This window comes from Staurois parvus, unplaced genomic scaffold, assembly GCF_062004578.1.
Source record: "Staurois parvus isolate SC_StPar_1 unplaced genomic scaffold, SC_StPar_1.0 ptg002232l, whole genome shotgun sequence".
NCBI lineage: Eukaryota > Metazoa > Chordata > Amphibia > Anura > Ranidae > Staurois > Staurois parvus.
Genome location: NW_028320028.1, coordinates 30751 through 50000, shown reverse-complemented (window position 1 = coordinate 50000; position 19250 = coordinate 30751). Strand labels below are relative to the sequence as shown.

General features: G+C 44.5%; 1 protein-coding gene across 1 annotated transcript; it reads left to right on the top strand.

The window, feature by feature from the left end:
- The first annotated feature begins 2910 nt into the window (after positions 1 to 2910).
- On the top strand, positions 2911 to 6624 carry LOC149431496 (E3 ubiquitin-protein ligase TRIM21-like). The gene has a single exon (XM_089665540.1). The coding sequence runs from the start codon at positions 2979 to 2981 to the stop codon at positions 4563 to 4565; it is 1587 nt and encodes a 528-aa protein (XP_089521666.1). The 5' UTR covers positions 2911 to 2978; the 3' UTR covers positions 4566 to 6624.
- The last annotated feature ends 12626 nt before the right edge of the window (positions 6625 to 19250 follow it).

Genomic DNA, 19250 nt, shown 5'->3' with positions numbered 1-19250 from the left:
AATCATTTTTCCAAAAAGAATATGCGCATGAGCCGTGACCTGGAAGTAACAGAAGTTTTGCCTGTTATATGGGATGAACTTTATGACTTGGTCAGCCGATTTTTGAAATCATTGATGGCACTATCGAATTACCGAGCGAACGACGTTTTCGATTTTTGGATGAAAAATCGTTCAGAATTCGACCCATGTATGGCCTGCATTACTGTACTGCATGTATAAATAAGAAAATGTCCCTACCTTTCTCCAGATTCCTATAACACACCTCAATCAGCCTTTGCTCGGACGATTGGACTCTGCTCAAACCAAGGACTTTTGCAATTATTCTGCCTTCTGAACTTCTCTCTTTTATTTCTCTGTTGTTCTATTTCTCTCTTTATATCTTTGCTACATCTTTTTCTGTAAATATTTTAATTGCACCATTTTGCCCTTTTTAGTAATAAATCTTATTTTCTGAAAAGTGTTGAACTGTCTGTAAAGCTTTTAATGCAAACTAAAGAATCCCTGTCTCTGGAAGAGTGTGTCAGGGCAGGGCTGTGGAATGGACAGGTAGGCCTAGTGGCAGGGTAACGCACTGGCTGACGACAACCACCACCAAGAGACCGAAGTCCCTCAGGGCGCAGAGTCTAAGTCCCAGGCTGCCCTTCACCAGGGCCCCTGATGGTGGGGATGGACTTGACGCAGCCAGGAACCAGGTCGCGGCCCCCGAGACACCCTGGCTGCGGTAATGGCCTCCGCCAATGGCGTGTAGCTGGTAAGAATGACAATAGCGTAGTCAGGCAGGCCGGGTCAACAACGGGACAAAACGGTACAGAACAGTAGACAGAGAATCACAGGCCACGGGCCGGGTTCAGCAACGGAAGGTCAGATCGAAGGAAAACACAGAGAATGGTCTTAGTCACAAGCCGAGTCAGATACCAGAAGAGTCACGAGAGTATACACAGAGCTGTAGCAACACAAAGGCACAAGTGCAAAGAGCATGTGCAGATCACAGGCTTATATGTACTCAGCCACACCCCTCTGGGGGATGGACCTCAGAGACCTGAAGGCATAAAAGATTCCCACCATGCTTAGCAGAAATCCAAGATGGATGCCAGCACATGGAGTAACATAACCTCTGGGAAAAGGTAGGACCTTGACAGAGTGCTACTGTAAGTAATAATCCTCTGAATACATCTGTCTGTGGTGGCAGTGTGTATGTGCAGTGCTTATATTAATATCATAGTGTTACTGCTAAGATTTGTGAGTTTCCTCCTTCTCTGTAAAAAGGTGGTGGTGGCAGTGTGAAGGGTTAATTGTGTTATTAACCTGATCCAGTAACAATCGCTCTCAGGCTGCTGGCACATAGATTGTGGTCCCGCGAGCTGGAAAATCTTTGTGCAGGGCGCAGCTGAGAGTGGCATTGTTACGCAAGTGACAGCGCGGTGTGAGAACGGTCACCAGTTTGTGAGAGGGGCTGGGGTCGGATGCCGCGTACCATCACATCCTCCATCCCTCTCTGCCAATCCCTTCACTGGCCTCCATTCAGTGTCCTCCATCCCTCTCTGCCAATCCCTCCACTGGCCTCCATTCAGTGTTTTCCATCCCTCTCTGCCAATCTTTCCACTGGCCTCCATCCCTCTCTACCAATCCCTCCACTGGCCTCCATTCAGTGTCCTCCACCCCTCTCTGCCAATCCCTTTACTGGCTCCCATTCAGTGTCCTCCGTCCCTCTCTGACAAACCCTCCGCTGGCCCCCATTCAGTGTCCTCCATCTCTCTCTGCCAATCCCTCCACTGGCTTCTACTCAGTGTCCTCCATCCCTCTCTGCCAATCCCTCCACTGGTTTCAGGAAGCACTGTCTGATGTGAACCATGCCTCGCAGAAAAGAGCTCTCAGAAGACCTACGATCAAGAATTGTTGACTTGCATGAAGCTGGAAAGGGTTACAAAAGTATCTCCAAAAGCCTTGATGTTCATGTGTCCACGGTAAGACAGACTGTCTACAAATGGAGAAAGTTTAGCACTGTTGCTACTCTCCCTAGGCGTGGTCGTCCTGTAAAAATGACTGCAAGAGCACAGCGCAGAATGCTGCATGAGGTAAAGAAGAATCCCAGAGTGTCAGCTAAAGACCTACAGAAATCTCTGGCACATGCTAACATTTTTGTTGACACATCTACAATAAGGAAAACATTAAACAAGAATGGAGTACATGGGAGGACACCACGGAGGAAGCCACTTTGTGTGTGTGTTTTTTAAGGGCAGGACAGCTGTCAGCAACACATCCAATATCATCACACTGATTGGAGTCAAGGTTGGCTCACTCCTGACTTCAATTAGCTCTGGGAGAAGTCATTAAGCTAGGGCCTAACATACTTTTTCCTCCCTGCACTGTGAATGTTTACATGTTATGTGCAATTAAACCATGGCAACATCTAATGTTTGTGTAGTATTATGTTCAGCAGACTGTGTTCTTCTATTGTTGTGACTTAGATGATGTTCAGAGCACATTTTATGCCCAATTCATGCAAAACTCCACGTAATCCCAAGGGGTTCACATACCTTTTCTTGCAACTGTAAAAGATCTCTGTAAACCTATCTCTTCAGGGAAGCCTATTCTACCTTCAGCTAATAACAGAATCTTCTATTCCTCCTACCAGTCCATCCCCCACAGTTACTACCATTTGTGCCACCAGCCCCTTCCTCTTAGATTGTAAGCTCTCAGGATCAGGCCCTCCTAACCCTTTTGTATTGAACTGTATTGTTGTTGTATTGTCTCCCGTTTTATTGTAAAGCGCTGAGCAAACTGTTGGCGCAATATAAATCCTGTATAATAATAATAGTTCTATGTAGTCATATGAAGGCAAACAAGCAGTTAAGCTCATTTCCTGTTGAGCGTTCCTAAAAGTACTTTCATTTTCAGCTCTGGGCAAAAGACCGATCAGCCGTTCACTGTTTTTCCTCTGTACTAAGCTTCTTCAGAAGTTGAATTTCTTTCCCAGAATGGAGTTTGTTGACCTCAAAGAGGAACTGAAGTGTTCCATCTGCCTGAACATATATACGGAGCCCGTATCTCTGAAATGTGGGCACATCTTCTGCCAGCTCTGTATTGCGAGTGCTCTGGGAAATCAGGAAGAGGTTGGTGTTTATTCTTGTCCGGAGTGCAGAGAGGAGTATTCAGAGTGCCCTGTGTTGGAGAAGAGCAGGAAGCTGTGTAACATTGTTGAGATTTTCCAATCTACTCAACTCAAGCAAGAAAATCAAGATATATTCTGTACTTACTGCACCGAGTCTTCTGTACCAGCATTTAAAACATGTGTGCCATGCGAGACCTCCATGTGTGAAGCACATCTCTTGGCCCATGTCAAATCCAAGTCTGTTGATCATCTTTTAACTGAACCCACTGCTCCGTCCGTGAACAGAAAATGTTCTGTACACAAAAAAATCCTGGAATATTACTGTACGGTGGATGGTACCTGTATCTGTATGTCCTGTTGGGTGGCTGGAGACCACAGAGGACACCATGTGGAGCTTCCATTAGAGGCATCTGAGAAGAAAAAAAAGATTTTGAGAAATATAGCTGAGAAACTGAACTCCGAGAGAGAAGAAACTAAGAGAAGAATCCAGAATCTACAAATTCATGTGGCAAAAGAAAAAAGAAAAGCAGCTGTTGTCACTGAGAGATTCCATGAGTTGTTTAGGGTCATTGGAAGAAAATTTGATAATGTAAAGTCTGGCGTCCTTACTGAGCTTTCCAGACAAGTGGAGCAGATGTCACAGTCAGGGGCTATTCTAATCCGGCAACTGGAGACACAGAAGGATGAACTGTCCAGAAGGGTCACTCAGGTGAAGGACCTGTGTTACATCCAAGACCCAATAACTGTCCTTAGAAAAGACCCAGGGAGTGACCACTCCATACAGAACAGCGGTGACCTCACCAGTGATATGAAAGACATTGGGAGTCTGGATGAAGCGATTATCTCACTGTTGTTACACAGAGGACTTCTTCACTTAACTAAAAGTGTCATGGAACCAGGGCTAAAGGGAACATTCCCAGTGATGGAGACGTCAGACATCTTTCTTGACATAAATACAGCCAATAATTTTCTTATTATATCCCAGGATCTCAAGTCGGTCACTCATACTGATGTCTCTCAGAACAGACCAGATGGTCCAGAAAGGTTCGCAGAAACACTTCAGGTGCTAAGTACATGCAGTTTCACATCGGGGAAACATTACTGGGAGGTGAATGTGAGTGGAAGGAATGATTGGCTGGTCGGGGTTGTTGGTCAAAGCATAGAGAGGAAAGAAGAAGACACTGAATCTGGTGTTTGTTGTAGCAACAAGTTTTGGTCTCTATATTTAGCAGATAAATTTGCAGCGGCACATAGAAATATGCATAAAGAGCTAACTTTACATACTCCCGTGAGGGTTGTTGGGATCTATCTGGATTACGATTCTGGTCGTCTGTCCTTCTATCATCTAAGTGACTCCATTAGACACTTACACACCTTCACCGCCACCTTCACTGAGCCCCTGCATGCCACATTTTCTGTACAGAACAATTCCTCTCTCAGAATTATCTACTAAAATCCATAACACCATGATGCCTTTGCAGAAAGGTTATCCCTCAAAATGATTTCGGAATGGTCACAGGAATTAAAAATGGAACAGGAAGCCAACCTGCCATAGAAGGGGATTAAGCCCGAGTTCACACTGAATTCGCAGCGTTTTCTGTGCGAATTCTGCACCGCATGAGGATTGCACCCGTTCATGCAAACCACTGCGGGTGTGTATGTTAAGTTAACAACACCCTGAAAGCGGCCTGCAAAATGTGGTGCGATGTGCAGAATCAGATCGCATAGGTGTGAATACCCATGATGTCCGATTCTAGTGCGAACCAAAAAAAGGGTCCTGCACTATTTTGGTGTGGGTGCGGTTCGATCAGAGCCATCCAAAATGTATGCCTCCAATCGCACCGCACAAAAATCGCATGTGGTTTTTTACAGGAATGTGGTGCGGTTCCTGTGCGAATCACATGCAATATACCCAGGAGCGGACTGACCATTTAGGCACTCGGTCACTGCCCGAGGGCCCGGGGTCAGTAGGGGGCCCCATGAGATGCCCCTGGTACCTTCCATAGGCTTTTTTGGGTGTGGGTAAGGACACAGGGGCCCCATGATTTCCTATTGCCCGGGGGCCCCATGAGTTGTCAGTTCACCCTTGGATATACCACACCGCATATATGTGAACCCGGGCCCAAGCTCTCCATAAATTAGGAGAATTTCGTAAGATTTTTCTGGTCAGAACTCTTTTACTTGCCATCATCTGGCAAACAAGCCTCATTGGAAAGCCCTTAAAATTGTATCCAGACTTGCTATTTGAATGGAATCCCTTACGTATTAAACAGGTTTTAGTTCAATAGGTGTGATTTTTCCTGAAAAGAAACCACATTCACAATTAGAATTTCGATAATTCAAGACAAAATTGAGAAAAAGTTGCCATCCTCTGTATTCAGACTTTCCCTTGTTAGAATATCAAACCTTCCCGAAAATAAAGGTTTTCATATGGTACTCTACTGGTGTATGGCCAATCTAATACTAATAGGTGCCTCCTATCTTTGTCCTCAACATCTGAAACCCGTCTGGGAGAGTCGGAAGCCTTGTCCCCTGCCAAGCACTGTGGTTCTACCTGTGGACCCCTACATTGCTACAAGACATGGTTGGTGAGATGGAACCCCAATACTGAGAGTGTGACCAGACTGAAGATACTTTTGCAGCCGTAGTGAAGATAGCAGGCACCACCTGTCAATGTATTCATCTTCTTCTACAGGTTGGCCTGCTATTACATTTTAATTCCCAGGACTAAAACAACCAATACTAATGGAAAAAATATTTCATTTTTCAAGATCTAGTTCAGTATTTCCAGAGGTTGTGGTAAAATAACAACAACAAAAAAAATACTAGACTATGTATTCACACACACACATGCGCAAACACACAGCAGGGCCGGGGGTGGAGGTATTTCAATAAATAAGAAAGTGAAGTTATCATTTGGATGATATTGTAAGGGATTTGCTTTGCTGAACTGAAAGCTCTAAGTCGCTCCCTGACAGAGGGTATGACAGACCTGTGCAGAAGGACCACTGATTCCACACACAGAGCAAGGGTCCTTGTCTGCGGAAGGCTGGCAGGGGACAGGCTTTTCTGCTCAGGCTGTGTCTGCTTTTTGGGGGAAGCAAACTGAACTCTGCACACCTTTTGGTTTGATGGAATTGGAATGTATTTAGTTTTTTTAATTTAATTTGATTTAGGATTAAAAACCTCATTTGCCCTCCTTAGTTTCTAAAATGTTTACATGTTAACCTATGAATGTATCAAAGGATATGTAACATAAAACAGCTTGGAATGTTTCCCTCCAGGCTGGTGTAAAATATACCCATACACTGGCACCTTACTGCACCCACCCCTTGACTTCAAACCCCCCTTCCTTCAATCTAATCCCCCCCACACCGGCACTTTGTGGGTTAATTGCACTTTTTGTCTAGAGCATGGGTGTCAAACTGGTGGCCTTCCAGCTGTTGCCAAACTACAAGTCCCATCATGCCTCTGTCTTTGGGAGTCATGCTTATAATTGTCAATCTTGCAATGCCTCATGGGAATTGTAGTTTGGCAACAGCTGGAGGGCCGACCAGTTTGACACCCATGCTCTAGTACACGGATGTCAAACTGGTGGCCCTCCAGCTGTTGCCAAACTACAAGTCCCATCATACCTCTGCTTTTGGGAGTAATGCTTATAATTGTCAATCTTGCAATGCCTCATGGGACTTGTAGTTTGGCAGCAGCTGGAGGGCCACCAGTTTGACATCCGTGGTCTAGAGCATGGGTGTCAAACTGGCAGCCCTCCAGCTCTTGCCAAACTACAAGTCCCATGAGGTATTGTGAGATTATATATATATTTTTAAGTATATTCTTCAGATTTGTTTAACATATAAAAAAGTAATTTTAACATATATTTTTACATATATTTGTAAATGCATTCCAGAAATGTAGATTTGTATTTTTAAAGACATACAGTATGTTTGAAATGTATTTTTTTAAATACTTTTCATATATTTTGTAATAAAAACACATTTCAATATACAGTATATATATATATTTTGAAATATATTGAATATGGCCAAAATTGTAGCCTTTCAAATATATGTCAATGTATTTTGGAAGAATATTTTTTAAATATATTTCAAATATATTTTTCTTCCATGTTATATTGTAAGGCGCTGAGCAAACTGTTGGCGCCATATAACTCCTGTATAATGATAATAATAATGTGGGAATGTGCCTATAGAGTCTGCATTGGGAGCTGCTGGCGATAATTTCTTCTCCAGTCTAGTTACTTTTTCTGGTTCTACATTTGAAAAAAGTTTAGATTTGCTTTTTAATGTAGTGGTTAGGCTTACATATGTTAATTTGTGGTTCCCGTAATAGGATCTTGCTTGTATATTAATTATTATTTTAGAAACATTTCTTGTGTTTTTTTCTGTGAATATGTACTGCTAAATATGAGAAATATGAGAAAATATGCAGTCATTTACTGTCTTGTTTGTTTCTCTTTCTTGGTAAATGAAATCCACTGGAATGCAGCTAAACAGTGTGTGTCATTCTTTTTTTTTTTTTTTTAAATTAAACTTTTCTATTCAGACGGGAGGTTGTGCAACACTATGTTTACTAAAACTGGATATTACAAAATGTGGTGCAGCTCTGCATGGTAGCCAATCTGCTTCTAACTTCAGCTTGTTCAGTTAAACTTTGACTATAGGGGGCTTTTCACAAGATTATCTGTACTTAGTGAAAAAAAAACCAAAAAGAGTGCTGCTCCCAAAAAAAGGCGAATAATAACTTTATAACAATCTAAACGTACACTCGGTGCGCATATCTACATTTATAGCGATGCCATATACGCTTGTGAACTCCTCTCCATACAAAAAGGCTAACAAACCACAACTTTATAATAAATAAGTGCCATCTGCCATATGAAAAGTGATACCAGCCATATAAAAAGTGAAAAAGTGCTCAGTCCAGCATACCCACATGGAAGAAAAATATATTTAAAAAAAAATCTTCCCTAATATATTGACATATATTTGAAATACTACAATTGTGCCCATATTCAATATATTTAAAAATATGTTATTTATTTCAGGTACTTATATAGCGCCATCAATGTACACAGCACTTTACATATATATTGTACATTCACATCAGTCCCTAACCCTCAAGGGGCATACAATCTAAGGTCCCTAACTCACATTCATACATACACATACTAGGGACAATTCAGACAGGAGCCAATTAACCTACCAGCATGTCTTTGGAGTGTGGGAGGAAACCGGAGTACCCAGAGGAAACCCACCCAAGCACAGGGAGAACATGCAAACTCAAGGCAGGTGGTGCCATGGTTGGGATTTGAACCAACGACCCGAGTACTGCCAGGTGGAAGTGCTAACCATTTAGCCACTGTATTGAATATATATATTTGGCACTTTGCAGAGGATAAGGAAGAACCCAAAGGAGGGGAATTTTCAGATCTCCTAGACAAAGGTCTCTCCAAAAGAGCTTCAGTAATCACTATTGATATTAAAGTGGACTTGAAAGACTTGTATACCCATGTTGAAGCTATTGAGAATAAATTAGACATGACAGTCTATAGAACCAACCAAAACACACGGGGGGTGCAGGAGTTACAAGCAGCAGTTGGAGATGGTCCTAGCGAAAATTCATGATCTGGAGAACTGCTTGAGAAGCTACAAGTTTAGGATCAGAGGACTCCCTGAATCTATAAAAGATGTCCGCAGTCTTTTTATTCTTTAGGAAATTATGCCAGACATTTCTGAAGACATTTTGGAATTGGACAGGGGTCATATGTCATGGCTGCCTAGGGAAATATTCATAAAACCTCATTTCTATGTGGCGAAAACATCTAGAGAAGCCTTGCATTTGTCCATACAAGATCACCCTGTACAGATTTTTGCAGACATTTCACCATACCCCATCCAAAAGCACAGGGCCCTTAAACCCCTACCACAAGCACTTTCCTACAAAGAAATCAAATATCGGTGGGCCTTCTCTGTGCGTCTTACTTTTGTCCTCAATCACAAGACCTACTCATTCTCCTCTTTTGAGGAGGGAGGGCAATCACTGTTACAACTGGCCATCATTTCTCATGAACCCAACACCTCACCACCAGGGTGTGGATCCTCTCCTCCTCGTTCATTTTCTCCAGTATGGCAGATAACTAAATCTCAAAGGACCAGAGATTCTCCTCACTCGTGATCTCAATGGGCCAGATATTCTCCTCACCCGTGATCTCAATGGACCAGAGATTCTCCTCACCCGTGATCTCAATGGACCAGAGGTTCTCCTCACCCGTGATCTCAATGGACCAGAGATTCTCCTCACTCATGATCTCAATGGATCAGAGATTCTCCTCACCCGTGATCTCAATGGACCAGAGATTCTCCTCACCCGTGATCTCAATGGACCAGAGATTCTCCTCACCCGTGATCTCAATGGACCAGAGATTCTCCTCACTCATGATCTCAATGGATCAGAGATTCTCCTCACTCATGATCTCAATGGACCAGAGATTCTCCTCACCTGTGATCTCATTGGATCAGAGATTCTCCTCACCCGTGATCTCAATGGATCAGAGATTATCCTCACCCATGATCTCAATGGATCAGAGATTCTCCTCACCCGTGATCTCAATGGACCAGAGATTCTTCTCACCCGTGATCTCAATGGAACAGAGATTCTCCTCACCCGTGATCTCAATGGACCAGAGATTCTCCTCACCCGTGATCTCAATGGATCAGAGATTATCCTCACCCGTGATCTCAATGGATCAGAGATTATCCTCACCCGTGATCTCAATGGATCAGAGATTATCCTCACCCATGATCTCAATGGATCAGAGATTCTCTTCACCCATGATCTTGGAACTATCTGTACTTTACCTTAATTATGTTGATGGAACCCGTGGGACTCGTTTTGCCTTACCTTTTTTGTAAAGGCTCCCCTCTTCGTTCTGTTTATGGCTTCCCTTGAGAACAATGGCTGATTCCTGCTATTGTTTTGTACTGGTTCTGGTCTTTATTTATGCCACTGTAGTTTAGTTATCTTTATGAGTGCACTCTGATTGTCCGTGGACTACCCACCCTCAGTTGGTTGACAATGAGCAATAGGACATGGCTGATATACTGTGATCAAAGCTAAATCAGGAAATATGAGGAAGTTGTGTTTGAAGTGGAGCTGTGTTACTGACATCTGAAGGATGGTAAATCTTTGGTTGGTTTGGTGAAGGGTCTTGATCTGGCGGCAAATGACACAAGCTTCCAACTTCTAAAACCTTTGGAGTATTGGAAAGAAGATTTATTGGCCTTGGAGATCGGGAACGGTTACCCTAGGAGTCCAGTACTACAGGTTGAAGGGAGAATTACTTCATCTGGTCTTTGGAGGATATTTACCAAAGTTCAGTGTGCCAACCATGAGAGTGAGAGGCAACAGTGTTTGGTGAGTGCACACCTGAGAGGGGAGCGCCACACAGATTTATATAAATTTTTTTGCACAAGTATTCACGTGGTGATTATTGGATGAACTGAATGATTTATCTTCATGAATCATTCATGATTTGATCACTGGATGGACTGAAGTATTTGGACTTTTCTATGTAATATATAGATTACTGAAATTATCAATATCAATATTATTTATAATTAGACATTGTTTTGGGAATGTTATATAGATAATTGATGCATGCGCCACTGAAATATATTTTTTGACTATGTTGATAGTTATTGTGGCTGAGAAAGGCCAAGTATGGGTTGTATGCCTTCCCACTTGACCCAACGTTCTTGTTTTTTCCTGCACCTTTGTTCACGTTTGTATCTACAACCGGTTAGACACAATAAACTACACTGTGGAGGTCAGAGGTGGGCTGGAACTTTCTGACCTTGATTATGAGTAGTGGTAAAACTCCCTTACTATTTGTTTTTTTCCACAATGTCCAAGGATTAAACTCCCGTGTGAAGAGACGTAAAACATTTCAAAATTTCCACTCCCAAAGAGCACAAATGACCTTGCTTCAGGACCCAAAGGGTTGCTTCTTGCTTCTAAGGCTCCATGTACACGGGACACTTCTGAATGATGGAAACTGACTGCTGGGAAACGTAGTATAAAAAAAGTCTGTTTAGCCGCATTTTCATACTGTGCTTATGCGCGTTTGCGTTTAGAAGTGTTTTTTAAAGATAACCTCAGGAGACCTTCCCAAATGCCCAGAATGCACTGAAAAACAGTAAAGAATTAACAATTTCAGACATTTTGAGAGAAATAGAAAGAGCAGAAGCAGAGAGAGCAGTATGTGTGGAGATGACCTGTTATTTCTGGTTGTATTCACTATGGATCCCATCATGAGCATAATGCGGTGCGTTCTACCATTTTTTCCTTCATGTGAAACCTGGAACTGACTGCACTGGTGTACCGGGTCCATACATGGAATACATGGAAAATGCGTTGCTTGCATTTTTGATAATGAAAAAAGGCTCTGGACAGCATTTGGATATGGAACAGTTACAAAATGCTTCTAAACGCTGTTAGCCACGTTTACAAGTGTTTGGCGTTTGAAATGCTGATAAAATCTACTCCTGAATGCAATTTTGGTGCGTTCAAAAAAAGACTGTAAACTCAACTGCCTGTAAACGACGATGTGTACACGGACACATAGGGAAACATTAGGGAGAGTTCAGGGGCTGCTAAAAAAAAATGCAGAAAAGCTCCTGAATGTCAGTTTATCAGCTGCAGTGTACATGATCTCTAAAAGGTACACTGGGGACAATTTACTTTATTTTTGTAGCACCCTCCTAGTTTAGCTAGGGGGAGCTAGAGTCTTGATAGTCAGAAAGAAAGGCTGTGCAGCAGCAAGGGTGTAATAGCTGGAAGGTCAAATTGTCCTCAGGAGGTAAGAGGCTCTGCAGGCCTATATGTTAAAATTACTTTTTTTATATGTTAAAAAAATCTGATGAATATATTTAAATTATAACTTTAAAAATATATTTTTTTAAATTATATTCTTCAGATTTTTTTTAACATATAAAAAAGACATTTTAACTCTTAGATTGTAAGCTCCAAGGATCAGGCCCTCCTATCCCTCTTGTATTGAATTGTATCGTTTGCTGTATTGTCTCCCGTTATATTGTAAAGTGCTGAGCAAACTATTGGCGCCATAAATCCTGTATAATAATAATAACATATATTTTTACATATATTTGTAAATGCATTCTAAAAATGTAGATTTGTATTTTTAAAGACATACAGTATATTTGAAATGTATTTTTAAATATACTTTTCATATATTTTGTAATAAAAATGTATTTCAACATGCAGTATATATATATTGTGACAGTATGAACGGCAAAGTGATGGATGGAAGGTATGTGTCACCTCGCATGAGGTCATACTGTGAGGTGTAAGGTGGAGTCCACTCCGGGTTTTCGGGGCCACAATGGCAGAGGTGGTTCCGAACCTGAGTTTGAACTCCACTAATGACCACCAACAGGTGATACAAAAAGGGCAGGGCTGGAGCAAGGAGTCGCTCCTGGCCTGGGACTCAGAGAGGTATTCTGAGGGAGCTGTGTGTATGGACTATACCTACAAGAAAAGGTTTGCTGTTATTTTGTTTTGGTGACAGGGAGAAGCCCTTCACCTCTGAGAGAGGAATCATCTTCTGTTTAGTTAGTGCCTGGATGGCAAGGGTTTATTTTGATGTTTTGTTTATTTTGATATTTCTTGCAAACCTTTTCAATAAAACTGACAACCAGTCAGATTTTGATGAAAGCCTGCTGTGCGGTCTACCTTTGTCCCAGGGAAGGAGATCCCCCACCTGAGCTAAGCCCAATATATATATATATATATATATATATATACAGTTGCAAGAAAAAGTATGTGAACCCCTTGGGATTACTTGAAGTTTTGCATGAATTGGGCATAAAATGTGCTCTGAACGTCATCTAAGTCACAACAATAGAAAAACACAGTCTGTTGAACATAATACTACACAAACATTAGATGTTGCCATGGTTTAATTGCACATAACATGTAAACATTCACAGTGCAGGGAGAAAAAGTATGTGAGGCCCTAGTTTAATGACTTCTCCGAGAGCTATTTGGAGCCAGGAGGGAGCCAACCTTGACTCCAATCAGTGTGATGATATTGGATGTGTTGCTGACAGCTGTCCTGCCCTTACAAAACACACACCTGTTTTGGGTTTACTTGTTTCAAGAAGCACTGTCTGATGTGAACCATGCCTCGCAGAAAAGAGCTCTCAGAAGACCTACGATCAAGAATTGTTGACTTGCATGAAGCTGGAAAGGGTTACAAAAGGATCTCTAAAAGCCTTGATGTTCATGTGTCCACGGTAAGACAGACTGTCTACAAATGGAGAAAGTTTAGCACTGTTGCTACTCTCCCTAGGCGTGGTCGTCCTGTAAAAATGACTGCAAGAGCACAGCGCAGAATGCTGCATGAGGTAAAGAAGAATCCCAGAGTGTCAGCTAAAGACCTACAGAAATCTCTGGCACATGCTAACATTTTTGTTGACACATCTACAATAAGGAAAACATTAAACAAGAATGGAGTACATGGGAGGACACCACGGAGGAAGCCATTGCTGTCCAAAAAGAATATTGCAGCACATTTGAAGTTTGCAAAAGAGCACCTGGATGTTCCACAGCACTACTGGCAAAATATACTGTGGACAGATGAAACCAAGATTGAGTTGTTTGAGAAGAACACACAACACTATGTGTGGAGAAAAAAAGGCCCAGCACACCAACATCAAAACCTCATCCCCACTGTAAAACATGGCGGAGGGAGCATCATGGATTGGGGCTGCTTTGCTGCCTCAGGACCTGGACGGATTGTTGTCATTGATGAGAAAATGAATTCCAGAGTTTATCAAGACATTTTGCAGGAAAACGTACGACCATCTGTCCGCCAACTGAAGCTCCGCAGAGGATGGGTGATGCAACAGGACAATGACCCAAAGCATACAAGTAATTCAACAAAACAATGGCTGCAACAGCACAGAATACGCCTTCTGGAGTGGCCCAGTCAGAGTCCTGACCTCAACCCGATTGAAATGCTGTGGCATGAACTTAAGAGAGCGATTCACACCAGACATCCCAAGAATATTGCTACACTGAAACAGTTTTGTGAAGAGGAGTGGTCCAAAATTACTCCAGATCGTTGTGCAGGTCTGATCTGCAACTACAGGAAACGTTTGGTTGAGGTTATTGTTGCCAAAGGAGGGTCAACCAATTATTAAGTCCAAAGGTTCACATACTTTTTCCTCCCTGCACTGTGAATGTTTACATGTATTGTGCAATTAAACCATGGCAACATCTAATGTTTGTGTAGTATTATGTTCAGCAGACTGTGTTCTTCTATTGTTGTGACTTAGATGACGTTCAGAGCACATTTTATGCCCAATTCATGCAAAACTCCACGTAATCCCAAGGGGTTCACATACTTTTTCTTGCAACTGTATATATATATATATATATATATATATATAATATATAATATATTTTTTTTTTTTTTTTTAATATTGAATATGACCAAAATTGTAGTATTTCAAATATATGGCAATATATTTGGGAAGAATATTTAAAAAATATACTTCAAATATATTTTTCTTCCATGTGGGTAATGGTATGAAATTCAAACAAAAGTTCTTAAAAAAGATTTTCAAAAGAAAATTCTTTCGGAATTCGACCCGTGTATGGTCGGCTTTACCTGTCTGCTCAGAATCTTCTAATGAATGCACACTGAGCTGCCTATGCGCAGCTCAGCATGCATTCCTGGCACACATGGGCTGTACTAGAATGAGGGACTCCCATGGGCATGCAGGAAATGACGTCATTCCACCACCGGCCAGTCAGTGGTGGCCAGTGGCCAAAAACCCAGCACCAGGAAATAGCTGGGAAGATGATGACAGTGGCCAAGCAAGGGATTTAACTGTCGCATCACTGAAATGAGACAGTGAATATTTTTTTTCAGTTTAATTACACTTGACCTCTTTCATATAAAGAACTGAAGTTCACAGAAGCTGCGATGAGGGAGCAAGAGCCAACAATATTGAAAGTTGGAAACTGCAAGTCTTGGGTAAGAATTTTACCAAATGGTTTACTGCAAAATGTTTTTTTTATTGTGTTCAATAGTTATTGTAATTCTATGTCTTAAATTAAAAATTACTGAGGCGTTAATCCTGCACTGCACAGGAATAGAAAAGTACTCATACTGTCGCAATCTATAAAAGTCAAAGTTATATATATATATATATGGACTCCTCCACGGTGATACAGATTCTCCACATCCCCTTGCCCTGACCTGTATCCCTTCACCTCCGACGACCCGACCAGCACTCCACTCCCCCCAACATGCCACCTGCACTCCTCCTCCTCGTTTTCCTCTCCTCCATCCCAAAAATCGCCTCCCTCTACCCGCCTACCCCCTCAAAACAGCTCTACATTGCCCCTTCACTTCTCCCCTCTCCCCACTACGGCACTCACCACCTCCTCCTGCTACTCCACTCCCCCGTCGACCCACGTGCCACCACTGTCAGACCCACAAGCTCCTGCACTTCCCATTCCCATGCCACCTTCCTCACCCTTCTCCTTCTCCTATCTGCTGGGGACATATCCCCGAACCCTGGCCCCTCACCACCTCACCCCCCCTCCAGGGACCCCCCTGCTCCTGCCAGCCGCCGCAACCCCCTCAACCTCATACCTGTGCCCCTCCTCCCCGCATCCATCCCCCCTCTCTCGGTTGCACTCCTGAACGCCCACTCGGTCTGCAACAAGCTTACCTCCATCCATGACCTCTTTATCTCCCACTCCCTCAACCTCCTAGCCATCACCGAAACCTGGGTACAGGCCACTGACTCTACCTCCCCTGCGGCACTCTCCTATGGAGGTCTCGTCTGGTCCCATTCACCAAGACTGAGCTGTCACAGAGGTGGTGGTGTTGGCTTGCTCCTATCACTGCTGAGCACCTTCCAGGTCCTCCCTAACCCCCCCTCCCTATCCTTCTCCTCCTTCGAGGCTCACTGCATCCAGCTCTTCACCCCCACCCCCCTAAGGATCGCAGTGATCTACAGGCCCCCCAGATCCATACCCTGCTTCCTGGATGACTTCGCCGCCTGGCTTCCCTTCTTCCTCTCCTCTGAGCTACCGACCATCATCCTTGGGGACTTCAATATCCCCATCAATGACAACAACCCGGCTACATCCCAACTCCTCCACCTAACCTCCTCCTTCGCGCTCACACAGTACACTCAATCCTCCACCCACATCAATGGGAACACCCTGGACCTCGTCTTCTCCCACCTCTGTACCTTCAGCCATTTCACTAACACCCCCTTCCCTCTCTCCGACCACCACCTCCTCACGTTCTCCATCTCCCCCTCCCCTAACTCCCCTCCCCCCAGAGCGCCAAACCATCACCAGCCGCAACCTCCGCAACCTACACCCGGCCCCCCTCCACTCGGCTGCCGACCGCTTACACAATAGCATCCTTCCACTGTCATGTCCTGACCTAGCCACCACCGCATACAACGACTCACTATCAGCTACCCTAGACTCTCGGGCACCCCTAACCACACGCAACATCAAACCTAGACCGCTCCAACCATGGCAGAACGACCATACTAAATGCCTTAAAAGTCGCAGTCGCGCGCTGGAAAGACTATGGTGCAAAACCAGGTCCCCTCGTGCGTTCTCCCTCTACAAATCTGCCTTCCTCATCTACACCTCCTCCCTCCATGCCGCCAAGCAGGCCTACTTCGTTAACCTGATCAACACCCTCTCCACCTGCCCTCGCCGACTCTTCTCCCCCTTCAACTCCCTGCTTCCCCCTCCCCCCTCCTCCACTCAGTACCTCACTTACCACCCACGAGATTGTCACTCATTTCCACAACAAGATTGACGCAATCCGTAAGGACATAGTCAACTCGCAATCTACCTCCCCACCTAGCCTCCCCCCCCCCCCCCCATCACCCCCTCATCTCTCCCCTCCTCTGACCTCGCAACTGCACTGTCCCCCACCACACTCAAGGCCCCGCTTACCGTAACCCCCTCAGCACTGCACTCCTTCAGCCCTACTACCACTGAGGAAGTCATTAGAGTCTTCTCAGAAGCCCGCCTCACTACCTACCCCCTGGACCCTATCCCCTCTCAACTCCTCCGGTCACCCCCCTTTTCCCTCATCCACTCCCTCACCCACATCTTCAATCTCTCCCTCTCTACCGGCGTATTCCCCTCCCCCTAAAGCATGCGCACATCACCCCCATGCTCAAAAAGCCATCCCTGGACCCCACTGACCTAAACAACCTTAGACCCATCTCCCTGCTGCCACTCACCTCCAAGCTCCTTGAGCGCTTAGTCTACGATCGCCTAAGCGCCCACCTAACTGACAACAACCTCCATGATCCACTACAGTCCGGCTTCAGTCCCCTACACTCCACCGAAACCGCCCTCCTCAAAATCACCAACGACCTACTAACCGCCAAAGCCAAAGGCGACTACTCTGTCCTCCTTCTCCTGGACCTCTCCGCGGCCTTCGACACAGTTGACCACCCCCTCCTCCTTAATAAACTACTCTCCCTTGGCATCAGAGACACCGCTCTCTCCTGGTTCTCCTCTTACCTATCCTGATGCTCCTTCAGCGTTTCCTACAACGGTGCCACCTCCCCTTCCCTCCCCCTCTCTGTTGGGGTCCCCCAGGGCTCTGTCCTTGGACCCCTTCTCTTCTCCATCTACACCTCCTCCCTTGGCAAACTCATACACTCCCACGACTTCAACTACCACCTCTACGCTGATGACACTCAAATTTACCTCTCCACCCCTCACCTCACCCCCACATTCTCCACCCGCATCACTCACCTCCTAAACGACATCTCTGACTGGATGTCTCTCCATTTCCTCAAGCTTAACCTCTCCAAAACCGAGCTTCTCGTCTTTCCCCTTCCCCACGCCCCCCCCCCATTCTATCCATCACTACCAACAACACCACCATCAATCCCGCCCCGCAAGCCAATGTCCTTGGCGTCTTTCTGGGTTCAAACTTTTCCTTCCAACCCCATGTCAAATCACTTACACATGCAGGCTCCGCCTTCGCAACATCGCCAAGATACGCTCCTTCCTTACCCCAGACACCACTAAACTACTCGTACACTCCCTGATTATCTCACACCTCGACTACTGCAACTCCCTCCTCACCGGCCTACCCCAGTGCAAGCTCTCCCCGCTCCAGACCATCCTGAACTCAGCGGCCAGACTCATCCACCTCACCAGCCGCTCCACCTCTGCCACCCCCCTCTGCCTATCCCTCCACTGGCTCCCTATTGCCCAACACATCAAATTCAAACTACTCACTCTGACCTACAAAGCTGTTCATAACACTGCCCCTAACTACCTCACCAACCTGATTCCCAGGTACCACCCTACCCTACCCGTACCCTTCGCTCTTCACAGGACCTCCTTCTATCTTGCTCCCTGGTCTCCTCCTCCCACGCACGATTGCAAGACTTCTCCAGGTCCTCCCCCATCCTCTGGAACTCACTACCCCAATCCATCAGACTGTCACCTTCCCTCCTCACCTTCAGGCACTCCCTGAAAACCCACCTCTTCAGGGAAGCCTACTCCACTCTCACCTAACAGCCACTCTCCTTCATTCCTCCTACCACTCCATCCCCCACAGCCACTTCCCCCCCTAGATTGTAAGCTTGAAAGAGTAGGGCCCTCTAACCCCTCGTGTGCTGTTTGTTGTTGCTGTACTGTTTCATGTATTGTCCCCCCCTCTATTGTACAGCGCTGAGCAAACCCTTTGGTGCTATATAAACTCGATGTAATAATAATAATATTATTTTTTTTTTTTTGCTAGTTAGGTTTAGATATACTTTAATAGACAAACCTTCCTCAACTAATGTTGTCATTGCATTACACTAGAGGAAATAATGGGTTAAGTGAACAGGGAGGATCTAATTTTATATGACACCACTGAACTTATGAGAAGCATTTCCAGAAATACTTTCAGATTCCGCTCCTTGTACGGGACAGATCAGCCGCTCCCAGCTTCTCTTCTGTACAGAGTTGTAGCAAAAGTTTATTTTTATCCGCAGAATGGCGACTTCTGGACTGAGAGTTCAGTATATTTGTAGAT